Raw genomic sequence first — 17,666 nt, 5'->3', positions numbered from 1 at the left:
GACCAGACAAACAGTATTATAAATCAGACAGCTGACAAGTCAAGGTAGAGTTGAACGTCATCAGCACACAGGTGCAACCCGACATTGCATTTGCATGATATCGCCAAGGGACAACATGTAGACAAGATCCTTGGGGGACGCCAGAGGCAAGAGTACAGGAGAGTGGAACCAGACGAGGGCAGCCCCAACCAGCTGGACGAAGGAGGCGAGGTGCTAAAGGAGGATGTTGTGGTTAACCATGTCATAGTTTGGGAGGGATAGTTTATCAAAGCCACACAGAATGTCATTTGTGACTTTGCTGGGGTCATTTCAGTACTGTGGTAGGGTAGAAAACTGACTGGAGGAATTCAAACATGTAACTAAAGGAAAAGATGGGCACAGATTTGGGAGACAACAGCATATTCAAGTAGTTGAGCAGAAAGGGAGGTTGGGAGATAGGATGGTAATTTGGTAATTTAATATCCAGCTTCTGACCTGATCTAGTAACTACAACATTTATTTGGCTTTTGAAGATGGTTGGGAACATTTCAGCACTGTCTTTTGGACTTGTGTTCTTGGCTCCGTTACCACTGACCAAGGCAATATTTATGGAACTCACTGCTCCCTTCAGTTGGTTAACTGGGCACCACCATTGCCAACTTTCCCACCATCAAGATCTTGGAAGTCACCAATGGCCAGAAACTCAACTGGACCAACCATATCAACACTATGGCTGCAAAAGGAGGTCAGTGTCTGGGCATACTTGTGACAACTGGCTCATCCCCAAACCCATGAAAGCCTCTTCATCTACAAGACTAAAGTAAGTAATGTGACCGATGATCCATTACTTTGCTGTTTTAGGTACAGCTACAATAATGGTGTCAAGCTTGTTGAGTATTAAGGAGAGTACAGTTCACTTGATCAGTGTCCTGACCACTCGACTCAATATCCATCTCTCCCCACCAGTACATTGCAGCTACGGTAAATATGATTTACAGAATGCACTGCAACAACTCACCAAGGTTACTTGGACAGTATCTCTCTTCTCTAACATCTACGATGGCAAGAGCATCATCATCTTGGAAACACCACCTGCTCCAACTAGCGTCCCCACCCCACCTAGATTGCACATCATCCAGAATTGGATGTATATTGCCATTCTTTCAATGTCCCTGGATCAATATCCCCTAAGAAACATCACTGTGGGAGCACCATCGCAAGGATTACAGAAGTTGAAGAAGTCAGCCCACCACCACTTTCTCAGGGCAACAACTGTGGCTTTGCCAGTGTTGCACACAAACTTAAAAAAATACTACCCCTGCAACTTGAACATGTTTTAAATCACTGAATTACAAGATGATAATGAATGGGGAGGAGAGGAAGACCAAAGTCAGACAAATCCATAAAATGTTAGGTATTAAATTCTATATTGCTAAATAGCAAGGTAAGTCCTGTTGCTAGAATACTTAGGAACAGTGTAATCCAAGAGATTTGAATCTTAAAGTGTAAATATCTATACCATAGATGGGTAAAGTGCTCAAATTACAATTATATTTCTTCCCTTCAAACGTGCTCTAGAACTGGGTTATCCAAACTGCAACACGCAGATCACGTGCTAATCAAAAATGTTGATCCGTTACTGATCTTAAAATAAAAATGTAATTGTTTTGGTCACTTTTTGAAAAAGGTATTTAATAGCTTAGACTGGAGTAACTATTATTTGTTCGAAATAATGCCTCAAAAGGATGTATGAGAAACTCAAGAGCCTCAGGGTTAAGAGGACAACTTACCTTTTGCCAGCACATCTAAATGTATACTACAAGCACAAACCACCATAACCCACTTTGCTCTCCCTTCCCCAATGTTGTTGTTAAGTGAAATATTTAAAAAAAAGGATTGGACTAAACCAGTCTCATGTTCCAATATCACACCTCACACATCAGTGTAGGCCAAATCCCTGCCACTGTGCTAAACAGGGAAACTCCATTACCAAACATCATGACCGAGCAATCATATCATGCAACTCAGTGATGGAAGACAAATGCCCCATAGGAAGGGTAGAACATTTTTTTCACTACTATGCAGAGATCCACCTTCTGTGATATTACTGTATGCCTCATCATTTAATAAACTATAAGTTTACCTCATTTATACTTTTTTTAAACCTACCCTACGCTCTCTAAGCTTTTTTGTTTTTTGCTAATTTGATACGGGTGGCTTTAAAAAAAAACACAAGCGTTTGTATCCATTATACAGGATTCTCATCAAATGGAGAACACAAACATGCTCCACTTCTGTGTTACTGACTGGTTCTTTGTCTTTCCTCATCTATTTCTGCATCTTTCAAGCAACAGCCAGAAACTGAATTGGACTACTACCGCATGCTTCCCTTTAAAAGTCAGGCATTTAGGACAATATGCACCTAAACAACATAGGAAAAATTAATAATCGTATAAAAATAAAAATCACAAGATACTTTCTCTTCGAAGTGTTAGTACCGAACAAACACGTGAGCAATTTTTCATCTAGATCAAACTTCAATTATTTTTGAAAGGCAGCAGCAACAGCAGAAAAACAAAAAATAAGCAGCTGTAATTATTCCATTTCATTGACAGAAACCAAGTAGGATAAGGGAAGTGGTTTTTGGGGGATGATTGATGTATATTAAACCAATTCTGAAAAGCAGGAAAGAAAATGTTTTCACCCCTTCCACAAAGGAGGGACTAGATTATCTCAACGTATACAGAAAACAAAAGGTATTCTCAAACTTTACTCTAAAACCAATTTTAAGCACACTGAGCTCTCAGATCCAGAAAATACTTCACAACACTATGTAAGCCTTACACATGGTAAGGAAAATTGTTCCCTATTGGCCCACAACGTAAGTGGAACAGGTAGAATGAGTCAAAACCTCACAGAAAGCACCACTGATTTACAGTTGCTTAAACAAGTCAAATTCCATTATCTGGAATTGTAATCATGGGGCACTTTAACTTAGATATATAGACTGGGTAAATCAAACTTGGATTAAGTGTACAGGATGAGTGCGGGGAACCTATACAAGTTTTCTAAAACAGTGTTGAGGAAATAACTAGGAAACAAGCTATTTCAATCCAATATTGTGTAATGAGAAAGGGTTAATTGATAAACTGGTAGTAAAGGAGTCTCTAAGGAATAACAACCATATGAATATTATATTGAGTTTGTGTGATTTAGTTAAGTCCAAAACTAGGGTCTTAACTCTGAACAAAGCAAATTACATAGGTATGGCTGAGGTACATTGGGAATCTAGAGTAAAAGACATGATGGTAGATAAGCAATGGCAGATATTTAAAGAAATAATTCATAATTTGCAACAAATATACATTCTCTTAAAGAATAAAAACCCCACGGGAAAAGTGATTCAAACATGGTTCAAGGTAGTATTAGATTAAAAGGAAGAGGCAGAAAATGTTGACAAAAAAGAGTCGCACGCCTAAGGATGGGGAGGATTTAAGAATCTAGCAAAGAATGACCAAGAAATTGATAGAGAAAAGAGAATGAGAGTAAACTAACAAGGGACATGAAAACAGATTGTAAAATGGGGAACAAGGAAATGGCAGAAGCATTAAACAAATAGTTTGTATTGGTCTCCATGGTATAAGGCACAAAAACCATTCTGGAAATAGTGGCAATCCAAGGGTTCATGGAAAACGAGAAATTTAGGATCATTGTTTTTTGGTAAAGAAATGGTGCTGGAGAAGTTAACAAGACATAAAATTGACAAATCCTTTGGACCTGTGGCCTACATCCTAGGGTTTTAAAAAGAGATAGCAGATGCACTGATGTTGATCTTTTGGAATGCCCAGATTGTAGAAAAATTTTCATGGATTGGAAGGGAGCAAGTGTAACCCCAATAACTCAAGCAGAGAGAGAGGAAAAAAAAACAGGAAAGTTTTGGTCAGTTATACTGACATTAGTAGTAGGGAAAATACCAGAATCTATTATTAGTGTTAACAGGGCAATTAGAAAATTATAATATAACAAAGTCAACAAGGATTTAGGAAAGGGAATCACGTCTGACAATTATATCAAGGAGTTTTGAGGATGTAACTAGTTGGCTGGATAAGGAAGATCCAGGGAATGTAGTGTATTTGGATTTTCAAAAAGCATTTGATAAGGTGCTACACAAGGCGTTAATGCTCAAAATTAGGACTCACAGGATTGAGGGGAATATTAGCATGGATTGAGGATTGGTCAACACAGGAAAAAAAAGTGTAGAAATAAATGGGTAATTTTCAGGTTCAAAGGCTCTAACTAGCAGGGTAACACAAGGATCAGTGCTTGGGCCTCAACTATTTACAATCTATATCAATGACTTAGGTGAGGAGACCCGGTATAATATGCCCAAATTTTCTGGTGGGAAAGTAAGCTGCAAGAAAGATGCAAGGAGACTGCAAAGGGATACAGACAGGTTGAATGAGTGGGCAAGAACATGGTAGATAGAATATAATGCAAGAAGGTACGAGGTTATCCACTTTGGAAGGAAAAACAGAATAAAATAGTATTTTTTTTTTTAAATAATAACGGACCGGGAAATGTTGGTATTCAGAGGGACCCAAGTGTCCCTGTACCCAAATCATAAAAACAACATGCAGGCACAGAAAGCAAATAGTACATTCGCCTTTATTACAAAGGGATTGGAATACAAGAGCAAAGAGGTTTTATTGCAACTGTGTGGAGCCTCGGTGAGACTACATCTGGAGTACTCCAGACTGTAGTCCAATCCCTTTGTAATAAAGACGAATTACCATTTGCTTGCTGTGCCTGCATGTTATCTTTGTGATTTTAGTCTCCTTACCTAAAGAAAATAAGTGGGAGCAGCAGTAGACCATATGGCCCCTCAAGCCTGCTCTGCCATTCAATACGATCATGGCTTATCTTCTGCCTCAACCCCACTTTCCTGCCCACTCCATATCACTTGATTCCCTGACAAGCCAAAAAGCCTGTCCCTCAACCTTAAATATACTCAACGATGAAGTGTCCACAACTCTCTGGGGTAGAGAATTCTCAGTGTCTGCCCCATCAAGCCCCTTCAAAATCTTTGGAAGGATATACTTGCCTTGCAGAGAGTGCAACAAAAGGTTCACTAGACAGATAATTGGGATGAGAGGATTGTCCCATTAGAAGAGATTGAACAGAAGGCCTAGAGTAGAAGAATGAGAATGAGATTGAAACATATAAAATTTTTAAGGAGCTTGATAGAGTAGATGCTAGGAAAATGTTTCCCCTCGTTATGGAATCCAGTACTTGGGGCCACAATCGCAGAAAAGGGGTTTGCCATTTAAGACCCAGATGAGGAGACATTGCTTGTTGTGGGTTGTGAATCTTTGGAATTTCCGACCCGAGAGAGTTGTGGATGCCCAGTCATTGAGTATATTAAAGACACAGTGCGATAGGGTTTTTGAATGCTATGGGAGTTAAGGGATATGGGGACAGCATGGACAGGTGAAGTTGAGGTACATCAGCCATGACTGTATTGACTGGTGAAGCAGGTTGAAAGGGTTGAATGGACAACTCCTCCTCCTAATTCTTATAGGAAGTAGCAGTTTGGGGACAGTTTAAAAATTTGTCCATTTATAATTGCAAAAACTGATTATTACCTAAATCAGTAAACTATTTTTACTGCATGGGATCCTGGGAGTTTTAAACTACAGGTTTGGGAATTCCTCGAGTCAATCCATTTTGAGTTGCTTCTGTAGAAAGCCGACACAGACACAATAAGCTTAATGATCTCCTTCTGTGTTGTAACCATTCTATGATTCTATTATCTGGGAAAACTACAAAATAATAGCCTTACTCACGGGTTCATTAACTGATGTGTGTAACACTGAAAATTGGAATATAATAGTGGAATAAACCAAATGAAAATACAATTTTTTATTCTGAGGCAGAGAAGAATTTACTGCTGCCAATGAGAAACATCTGTGATGTAATTCCAGATTTTGGCTTTGTATGCAGCGTTATACATGTACATCACAAAGATACTGAAACATTAAGGGGATAGAATTACATGACAGTTTTACCCTCCCATCCCAAATTACAGGCTATTTACTTGTCTTATCTAAAATAGTGCTCATCATTTTTTTTTTTTAAGATATAGTTCTTGTAAAATGTAAATTTTATGCCACTCAAATTGCAAAACAGTTTCTCCCTCCTTACTACTATTTACAAATCCTAATGATGCTTTTTAGGTGCATGATTAAACCCAACTTAAAATTCTTTAATCTGCATAAACTTCAAACATAATCTTGTATGGATCAGCTTAGTTAGGATTGTAATTCTTCAAAAGACTTGTATCCTAGTCACTCAAGCAAATATATTGGCTGGGGTTAGTTTGTAATCCATATATGAAGTATTTGTGGAGAGGTTGGAACATATGCATAATTTGTATTCTGAAAATACACAATTGGACTAACCAGAAATGTAATTCTGCAGAAAAAAAACTGAAGTTACATATTACAATCACACTGAAGAGAATACCTGCTGCTTCAAGCAAGGCTTCCAATCTAGCTTGCGTTTCTGGGTCCACCGTTCGTAGATCTGTTCCATCTGCGGCACTTGATAACAGTAATTCAGACGCTGTTTTAAGCATTGGATTATCCAGATCTTCCTGGTCCAAAATAAACGATTCAACCTGAAAAAGATTACAATGCTAGGTTAAAGATGCAAGATAGCACTTCCTTCTACCAACAATGAGTTTGCTTCTCAAAAGAACAGGACATACTCCCAGGAAGTTAAGAATGGAAATGACAATTAAAAACGACAAAGGTAGACCTCACAAATTATAGATAAGGAGCTATAGGAGCTGGTATGCATCAAGATTGAGCAAATCTGAAGTTGCATGATGTATTATACAAGTGTATGCAATTCAAATTCTGCATACTTAATGACGCCACTTACGAACCATTTTAGCTAATTAAAAATATTAAGTTGGAAGCTCAATTAAATGAAATACTACAGAACCTTAGCTTTAAAAATTGCTGCAACCTTGCTGCTCTGTGCACTTGGTCAATGAAGTGTTAAGGTTATTTGAAAGTTTGAATTGCAATTGTATTTATATACTGACAGCTGTAGTTTGTGACAATTTCTCCTTCCACCCCAGTTCTATCTCTTCTTTGAACTGTAAAATAGTTCACTGGAGTACAGATAAAATGCTATATTATAGCCGTCAACAGTGTTTTAACATTCACTTACCGTCTATAAAGTATTGTTATTTTAGATGAAATCCAGTAAAGGAACCATTTTATTCAGTTCCAGGGAAATATGTAATAGCTGTGTACAGGGATATGCTAGATTACTGAAAAACAAGATCAAAGGCTAGAAAATAAAACTGTCAACCAGACAATGCAGTCAGTCATACACAGGATGTAGAAGGCGAGGGCAATGAGAGAGGGAGAGCTACAAAGATGCTCACAAAGCTTATGGTACATTAGTTTGTACTATGACCAGAAAACTGAAGAATTTGGATCCACCCCCTTCAAACATTTGCTTAGAAAGGAGTAGAGACTGGTCATCAACTTGGTTTAAAATGGTCCATTTGTCTGTTATTACATTTAACCTTCGACTCATACTTGCGTCCATTTATCATATTTCACGTATTCTTGAGCAATAATTTCAAAGACACTTGAAACTGCTCCGTTTTAATTCCAATAATTCAAATAAATACAAACTCTATACACTCCCAACAAGGTAAATCAATGACAATATGATGGTTATGCACTGCTCCACACCAACAGTACCAAAATGAATATGATCACTCCATCCCCACAACAGCCTACTGAGTAAAAGCACTGCTCTGTGTAGCACTAAGCCATACAAACCTGAAGGTCCATTCTCTGGATGTACTGAGTTCGCTGATCTCAACTGAAGCAGCAGTAAGAATACTACATTTGGCCTCAATAGGGGAGGAAAGAGAAAAATCATCCAGGATTCCCATTCCTGATTGCTATCCAGTAACTCCAGCTGGAAAACGTGAATGTCAACATCTGTTGAGAACAGGACAAGGCTCAGCTATAAGAGCATCTATAATCAAAAAGCTTGCTGACACTTTTTAGGCTCACATATTGCTGAGGTACCAAAAGGCTGCTGGTGCTTGTGGAACTTTACCATAGCAAAAGTCGGTGCCTTTAGAAAGGGGGGGGGGGTTGGGGTGGGGGGGGGGGGGGGAAAGAGGGTGGAGGGGAAAGGAAAATTGATATTAGCGGATCTCCCATGGCGTTGCCGATGTTAAGTCTAAGAATATGTTTTCTCGCTTACCTGTCTCTGCTGTCTTTGTGTTGTTGTTGTTCTCTTGGGGGTTCTTCCGCTTCTGATTCTGTCTGTCTCATTATCTGCTTCTTTCTAACTCTTAATTCTGTCTCTTTCCTTTTGAGGACAGATGGCAGCTGTTGGTGCCTCCTTTCCTTTCCATGCTACAACAGCTACATACTGTCTTAAGAGTAGGGGTTGTCGCTCCTTTCCCGTTCCTTTTTCCCCAACCACTCGTCATTCACCCCACTCTCTCACTTCGATTGCATCTCTTACTCTTTCAACTTACAAATGTGCCTTTCCAGTTCCCATCACCCACATACTCCTTCCCCATCCCTCTAGACCTAACTCCTTAACCATCTTTTCACCACTAAGAAAGAGACACGAGTACCTTACAGGACATTTACAAACACAGACCATGTTTTGTGAAAAAGGAAGCGGGACATATTGCTCAGCAATGTAATACACCATTAGCATTGGAAATCCTATCACAGTGCCAGCTACATGCATAACAGGTATTTGCAGGGCACTGTGGATAATTATAGAAATTTTCTGGAACAGCACATTCATACAAGAGAGTTTTAGGTGCAACTCTAAATTTAATACATCATAGATGGCATATCCAAAAGCCCAAGCTAATTGTTTTAGACAAGATTCTGATCATCATCTGCTTTTCCTGGGCAGACAAAACACAGTTTTGCATCATTTGTTCTTAGAATAAAGAGACTAAATCAACAATGTTCTGAAGCACACATGCCCCACACAGGATAAGGGAGTCAGCTCACGGTCGTTACTCTTCTGTAATCTGAACTATAGAATCACTAAAGTTAAGAGCATCTTATAATCTTTGCAAATTACATTTCAATAGGGAAGTGAAGCCATACAGGCTGTGGGGACACTTTTGTCGAAAGGGGAGACATTGTACTACCACGAATTACAGCAAAATATTCTTTATCAGAAGATAAAGGAGGAAAAAAAGACAAATTTAACTGTATGGAAATCACTCAACACTGGAGCTCTCCACATCAGTGGTAAAAGAATTATACTTGTTGCTCCCACAAAGTCCAGCTCCTCAGATGATTTAGTGAGTAAATGTCCTAAATGATGTGGCACTGCAGCATAAAGTTCAGGAACTGTTAAAGATTCACAAGAGCAAAAAGTAAGAGTTATTAAAACTATTGCATCTGTCAATTACTAAATAAGTAACTCTCACCAAATTATTTTTTTCCATTGTTTTACGATACCTTGCACACAAGTGTCCAACAAACTATTTGTTCTGCAGCTTCCACCAATACAACTGTAAAACTGACCATAGCAATTAATAGTTTGGTATGCAGCATGTTCGAGCAGGACTTTCACTAATTAGAGGCGCCAGCACCTGTGCATGAAGCCCTCTAGCGTTCATACTGCAGTTGAAATGCATTGTGCCCAACAATAAATCATCGAATATCACAGCTTAAAAACAGGCCTTTTGGGCAGAAGGTCAGCGCTAGTGTATTTCTCCATGAGCCAGTCTAATACCACTTCCCTGCAGGCTGCCCTGATCTTCAATATTTCTTTTCCAAACAAACTCTAATTCTGCTCCAAAAGAATTTATAGATTCTGCGTCAACAAGGTTTGCGACAGAAAATTCAACCAACCCTCCATGTAAAGATTTTTTTTCTAATCTGACCTTTCATTCTTTGTGAACTTAAATTGATGCCTTTGTCACCAGCTCCGCAAGTGAAACAAAATCACCATTACCTTACCATAATTGTTCAAATTCTCGACCTCCATCAGGTCGCCCCCTCAACTTTCTCTAAATAAAAATATAAAGCCCAAACTTCTCATTGTTTTGCATAACTACAAATGTCTCATTCCTTTTAATATCCTAGTATATCTTCACTGCACATTTTTCACCATCATCTTCCTTTAGAATCATAGAAAGTTTAAGGCACAGAAAGAGGCCACTTAGCCCATCGTGTCTGTGCCGGCCGAAAAAGATCCACCTATTCTAATCCCACTTTCCAGCATCTGGTCCATTGCCCTGCAGCTTATGGCACTTGAGGTGCCTATCCAGACTCCTTTTGAATGAGCTGAGGGTCTCTGCCTCAACTATCCTTTCAGACAGTGAGTTCCAGACCATCACCACCCTCTGGGTGAAGAAGTTTTTCCTCATCTCCCTTCTAATTTTTCTACCAATCACTTTAAATCTATGCCCCCTAATCAATGACCTCTCTGCTATGGTGAATAAATCCTTCACCTCCACTCTATCCAGGCCCCTCAAAATTTTGTACATTTCAATCAGATCTCTCCTCAGCCTTCTCTGTTCCAAGAACAACCACCCCAGCCTATCCAATCTTGCCTCATAGCTGCATTTTTCCAGTCCCGGCAACATCCTCGTAAATCTCCTCTGTACTTTTTCTAGTGCAATTACATCCTTTCTGTAATGAGGTGACCACAACTGCACACAGTACTCAAGTTGCGGCCTAACCAATGAGTTATACAGTTCTGGCATAACCTCCCTGCACTTGTATTCTATACCTCAGCTAATAAAGGAAAGGATTCCATATGCCTTTCTAACCACCTCATCGACCTTTCCCGCTACCTTCAGGAATCTGTGGACATTCACTCCAAGGTCCCTTACTTCCTCTACACTTCTTAGTATTTTCCCATTAATCGTGTATTCCTTTGCCTTGTTTGACCTCCCCAAATGCATCCGCTCCAAGCTGAATTCCATTTGCCACTTTTCTGCCCATCTGACCAGACCATCAATATGTTCCTACAGCCCACAGCTATCCTCCTCGCTATCTACCACACGGCCAATCTGTGTCATCCGCAAACTTCTTGATCATGTCCCAACATTTACATCCAAATCGTTAATATACACCACAAAAATCAAGGGACCCAGTACTGAGCCCTGCGGAACCTCAATGGAAACAGCTGCGAGTCGCTAAAACGGTGGTCAACAATTACCCTTTGTTTCCTGCCACTGAGCCAATTTTGTATCCATCTTGCTGCATTTTCCTGGATCCCAAGGGATTCTATTTTTTTTTAAATAACCAGTCTGCCATCTGGGACCTTGTCAAACGCCTTGCTAAAAACCGTGTCGACCACATCAATTGCACTACCCTCATCTATCTTCCTTGTTACTTCTTCAAAAAATTCGATCAAGTTGGTCAAACAAGATCTTCCCAGAAATCCATGCTGACTACCCTTGATTAACCTGTGCCTTTCTAAGTAACAGTTTATCCTGTATCTCAGAACAGATTTCAATAATTTGTCCACTGCTGACAGACTAATTGGCCTGTAATTATTCACTCTATCCTTGCTCCCTTTTTAAACAGAGGTACGTCGTTAGCAATTCTCCAATCCTCCGGCACCACACCTGTATCCAGTGAGGACTGGAAAATGATGGTCAGACCCCTCTGCTATGTCCTCGCTTGCTTCGTTTAATTGCCATGGGTACATTTCATATGGCCCTGGTGATTTATTAACTTTCAAGGATGCTAATCCCATTAATACTTCCTCTCTCCCCATGTTGATCACATCAATACTTCCGCCTTAACTACAATATCTGCATCACCCCCCACTTTTGTGAAGACACCCGCAAAGTATTCATCAAGAACCATACAAATATCTTGGGCTCCTACACAGAGGTTATCTTTTCGGTCTTTTACGAGTCCTGCTCTCTCCTTAGTTATTCTCTTACTCTTAATGTATTGATAAAACATCTTTGTGTTCACCTTGATTTTGCTTGCCAATATTCTTTCATGGCCTCTCTTTACTTTCCTAATTTCCTTTTTGATTTCACCCCTCCACTCCTCCCGGCTTTCTGTAGTAGCAAGCTCTGTTTACCCTGAACCTCCTCTTTGAATGCCTCCCACTGTTCTGACACTGATTTACCTTCAAGTAGCTGTTTCCGGTCCACTTTCGCTCGATCACTCCTCAGTTTAGTAAAATTGGCCTTGCCCCACTTGAGAACTCTAACTCCTGTTCTATCTCTGTCTTTTTCCATAATTATGTTACAACTGACTGAAGCACCACCACCAAAATGTTCTGCCGCTGCCACTCCTTCCACCTGCCCATCTTCATTTCCTAAAACTAAGTCTAAAACTGTGTCCTCTCTTGTCGCACTTGCTACATACTGGGCAAAAAAGATCTCCTGAATGCACCTCAAGAATTCTGCTCCCTCAATTCCTTTCACACTAAAACTATCCCAGTTAATATTGGGGTAATTAAAATCCCCTATTACTGCCCTTTAATGGGATGCCCAAACCTGTACATAAGACTCTGAATTGTTGCCTCAGGTCTTGTACAAGCTCAAGAATTACCACTGCTTTTCTGTTAAATAACTTTGGATTCAGTTTCCAACTTTTTTAAAAACGGAAATTTAACAGCCTTGTCAATCCCATTCTGACTGCCTTTCCAGCAGTCAAGACTTGGTCATATTTTAAAGTAACAATATAAAATGATGTACACAGTTCTTTTTTAAGTTCTTTACATCAGCCAAATCCCATTGAAACCAAAACTACAGAATAGTATTGTGAACCAATCCTGGGTCTTAAGTTTATGTACAAATTGTTCTTTACTTTGGCAAACATTTTACTATGCCAGTTATTATTGTAGCACAGGCAATTAAGAAAATTTATGACTAAAATTTATATGAACTCCATTATGAGACAATGGTAGTGGAACTTTGGAGAAGAAAAACATTTGTATTCCAGATGATAAATGATGGGCTGTGATCCATTACAACTCAAGGGAAGTCATGTACAACAGAAACAAAAATCAGTGCACTGAAGATCTTAAGCCTGAGACACTCTGGAATTATGGTAAGCATTAAGCAGAGTTTACCCAGCTAATAGGCTATCTACAAGGTGTTTACTTGTAACTGTCCTTGACCTCAACTCTCTCACCAGAATCTTCATTGAGAGTCACGGGGGGGGGGGGAGCAAAAAAATAAAGAGCGTGCTGGGGGAAGGGGGAATAAATCAGTGCCACTGCAGCTTTGGATGTTGCTCCGGGGGGGGGGGGGGGGGGAGGAGTGGAGAGAAATAGTGTGAACCAGGGTGGGGTGGGCAGGGGGAGATAATTAACTCATTTGCAACCAGAACTTTAAGCGTATACCTGCAAGCAAATATGTTAAAGACAGTATTTAACTAAAATGCAACATAATTGCAAGAAATGGAAATCAAATGGTGTTTGATAGCTATCAACAAAATGTGATGCAAACAAAGTAATGATGGAGAAAAAAAAGGCTGTGAATAAAAACTTGTAAAGCTTTCAGTTTTTTTATGGATGTATTGAGAAAGTGGGAACTGTGAATAAAGAACAAAGAACAATACAGCACAGGAACAGGCCATTCAGCCCTCCAAGCCTGCGCCGATCATGATGCCTGCCTAAACTAAAACCTTCTGCACTTCAGAGGACCATACCCCTCTATTCCCATCCTATTCATGTATTTGTCAAGATGCCTCATAAACGTCATTATCGTACCTGCTTCCACCATCTCCCCCGGCAGCAAATTCCATGCACTCTGTGTAAAGAACTTGCCTCGCACATCCACTCTAAACTTTGTCCCTCTCACTTTAAACCTATGTCCCCTAGTAACTGACTCTTCCACCCTGGGAAAAAGCTTCTGACAATCCACTGTCCATGCCGCTCACAACTTTGTAAACCTCTATCATGTCACTCCTCCACCTCCGTCGTTCCAGTGAAAACAATCCGAGTTTATCCAACCTCTCCTCATAGCTAATGCCCTCCAGACCAGGCAACATCCTGGTAAACCTCTTCTGTACCCTCTCCAAAGCCGCCATGTCCTTCTGGTAGTGTGGCGACCAGAATTGCACGCAATATTCTAAGTGTGGCCTCACTAAGGTTCTGTACAGCTGCAACATGACTTGCCAATTTTTATACTCTATGCCCCGACCGATGAAGGCAAGCATGCCGTATGCCTTCTTGACTACCTTATCCACCTGCGTTGCCACTTTCAGTGACCTGTGGACCTGTACGCCCAGATCTCTCTGCTTGTCAATACTCCTAAGGGTTCTGCCATTTACTGTACACTTCCCACCTGCATTAGATCTTCCAAAATGCATTACCTCACATTTGTCCGGATTAAACTCCATCTGCCATTTCTCCGCCCAAGTCTCCAACCGATTTATATCCTGCTGTATCCTCTGACAATCCTCATCACTGTCCGCAAACTTACCAATCAGACCAGCTACATTTTCCTCCAAATTATTTATATATACTACAAAGAGCAAAGGTCCCAGCACTGATCCCTGCGGAACACCACTAGTCACGTCCCTCCATTCAGAAAAGCACCCTTCCACTGCTACCCTCTGTCTTCTATGACCGAGCCAGTTCTGTATCCATCTTGCCAGCTCACCTCTGATCCCGTGTGACTTCACCTTTTGTACCAGTCTGCCATGAGGGACCTTGTCAAAGGCTTTTCTGAAGTCGATATAGATAACATCCACTGCCCTTCCTTCATCAATCATCTTCGTCACTTCCTCAAAAAACTCGATCAAGTTAGTGAGACACGACCTCCCCTTCAAAAAACCATGCTGCCTCTCGCTAATAAGTTTGTTTGTTTCCAAATGGGAGTAAATCCTGTCCCGAAGAATCCTCTCTAATAATTTCCCTACCACTGACGTAAGGCTCACCGGCCTATAATTTCCTGGATTATCCTTGCTACCCTTCTTAAACAAAGGAACAACACTGGCTATTCTCCAGTCCTCTGGGACCTCACCTGTAGCAATGAGGATGCAAAGATTTCTGTCAAGGCCCCAGCAATTTCTTCCCTTGCCTCCCTTAGTATTCTGGGGTAGATCCCATCAGGCCCTGGGGACTTATCTACCTTAATGCTTTGCAAGACACCCAACACCTCCTCCTTTTTGATAATGAGATGACTGAGACTATCTACACTCCCTTCCCTCGGCTCATCATCCACCAAGTCCTTGGGCCCTTTAAAGACAAGTGCAGATGAGACCATAACGAATATAAATGAATACTTTGCACGTTTTCAATGCAGAGAAAGACAACAAAATACGAAGAAATCTAAAAATGTCAAGGAGGATCTCATGGATTTAATGGCTCAGAATTTGTTGCAGCAGGGCAGCTAATGACATGACCAGTTGTTCCAGCACTATTCAGCTCAAAACTTTTTTACCCTGCCAACTGCAAGCTGATAATGGACATGGTGAGGGCAACAGGGCATCTTGGACCAATTGTATATCTCCTTAACCAGAGATGTAGGGATTGAGAAATAAACAGTGGAAGAACTGCAGAAAATGAATTCAAAGTCAAATCAGTTACATGAAGAGAAATGAAGTGAGAAGAGATTGGATTAAGGAAGAAAAATACAGAAAGGAGAAAAAAGAAAAAAATTGACCTTTTAAAAATCCCCAACACTACGCAGGAATGAGACTTTAAACTTTTAATTTTTCACTTTTTGAGCAAAAAACAATTCAGTTATTAACAATTACCACACTGTTAAAGGGTACTTATACTGTTAACTCGACAACTTTCTGTGGCTAGTTTAATGGCCAATTAATGTGCAAAAGCACCAATTTCATGAAATTCATGGGAGGTTAAGGGCAAGATACCATTTTGCCAAGCTCACAGTGGAACAGCAAAAATCATCCAGCAACCCATGGCAATTTGTAATTCACAGGGCATCGCTTCCACGCCCAACATTGCTCGCCGATATGTAGATTTATAATGGCACGTGCTGTTTGCACACCACTATTTTGTTAGCATGGTCTGGCCCAATTTTTTTTAATAAAACATAATGGAGTCAATGATGGGACTCGAGGTCAGCCAAATCACCAGGACCTGATGCCTTCCACCCCAGTGTATTAAAAAAATGTAGATAGCAAAATTGCAGATGCTTGTTATAATTTTCCAAAGCTCTCTAGATGCAGAATTGGACCCTTGGATTGTAAATTTACAAAAAAAAAAGGAGAATCAGAGCTTAATGAGCTTGGAATAAAGGCTAGGAAATCTGTATTCCTGGCTTGTAGCATGGTCTTTTCCCCTTAAAAACCACAGTTGACAATTTCAAGTTCAGCTTTCAAGCTAGCTGAACTTGTCCCCAAGTACTTGTAATTAAATTGCAACAAAATACATATGAGCATACATACGAACTAGGGGCAGGAGTAGGCCATTCAGCTCCTCGAACCTGCGCCCCCACTCAAGATCATGGCTGATCTGATTGTAACCTCAACTCCACATTCCCACCTACCCCCAATAACCTTTCACCTCCTTGCTCATCAATAATCTATCTATCTCTGCCTTAAAAATATTTAAAGACTATGCTTCCACTGCCTTTTTAGGAAGAGAGTTCCAAAGACTCACGACCTTCCGAAAGAAAATGTTTCTCCACATCTGTCTTAAATAGGTAACCCCTTATTTTTAAACAGTGACTCCTAGATCTAGATTCTCCTGCAAGGGGGAACATCCTTTCCACATTGACCCCGTCAAGACCTTCTACATTTCAATCAAGTCACCTCTTACTCTTCAAAATTCCAAGGATACAAGCCTAGCCTGTCCAACCTTTCCTCATAAGACAATCCGTCCATTCCAGCTATTAGTCTAGTAAACCTCTGAACTACTTCCAACGCATTTACATCCTTCCTTAAATAAGGAGACCAATACTGTACACAGTACTTCAGATGTGCTCTCACCAATGCCCTGTATAACTGAAGCATGACCTCCCTACTTTTGTATTCGAATCTCCTCGCAATAAACTATAACATTCCATTATCTTTCCTAATAACTTGCTGAACCTGCATACTAACCGTTTGAGATTCATGCACTAGGACACCCAGATCCCTCTGCATCTCAGCTCTGCAATCTCTCACCATTTTAATAATATGCTTCTTTTTTATTCTTTATGCCAAAATAGACAAATTTCACATTTTCCCACATTATACTCCATTTGCTAGATCTTTGCCCACCCACTTAACCTATCTATATCCATTTGTCGCCTCATGTCCTCTTCACAACCTACTTTCCTACCTATCTTTGTGTCATCAGCAAATTTAGCAACCATACCTTCCATCCCTTCATCCAAGTCATTTATATAAATTGGAAAAGATTGCGACCCCAGCACTGATCCTTGCAGCACACCACTCGCTACATCTTGCCAACCAGAAAATGATCCATTTATGCCTGCTGTTTCTTGTTAGCTAGCCAATATTCTGTCCATGACAATATGTTACCCCCTACACCATGAGCTTTAAGTTTCCGCAATAACCTTTGATGTGGCACCTTAACAAAGCCTTCTGGAAATCTAAGCACAGTACATCCACCGGTTCCCCTTTATCCATAGTACATGTTACTTCTTCAAAGAATTCCAATAAATTCATTAAACATGATTTCCCTTTCACAAAACCCTGCTGACTCTGCCC

General features: G+C 40.2%; 1 protein-coding gene across 8 annotated transcripts in view; it reads right to left on the bottom strand.

Moving 5' to 3' along the window:
- The window catches only part of ankhd1 (ankyrin repeat and KH domain containing 1), a 226,674-nt gene that overhangs the window by 176,456 nt on the left and 32,552 nt on the right, over positions 1–17,666 (bottom strand). For all 8 annotated transcript variants that reach the window (XM_068043555.1, XM_068043558.1, XM_068043560.1 and 5 more), the window contains exon 2: positions 6,502–6,655. In XM_068043555.1, the coding sequence (XP_067899656.1) occupies positions 6,502–6,655 (154 nt within the window). The remainder of the gene's footprint in view (positions 1–6,501; positions 6,656–17,666) is intronic.

The sequence above is a fragment of the Heterodontus francisci genome, chromosome 12 (genome assembly GCF_036365525.1).
Source record: "Heterodontus francisci isolate sHetFra1 chromosome 12, sHetFra1.hap1, whole genome shotgun sequence".
Taxonomy (NCBI): Eukaryota; Metazoa; Chordata; class Chondrichthyes; order Heterodontiformes; family Heterodontidae; genus Heterodontus; species Heterodontus francisci.
Note: the sequence above shows the minus strand (reverse complement) of the source record. Positions and strands in the feature narration are given on the sequence as shown.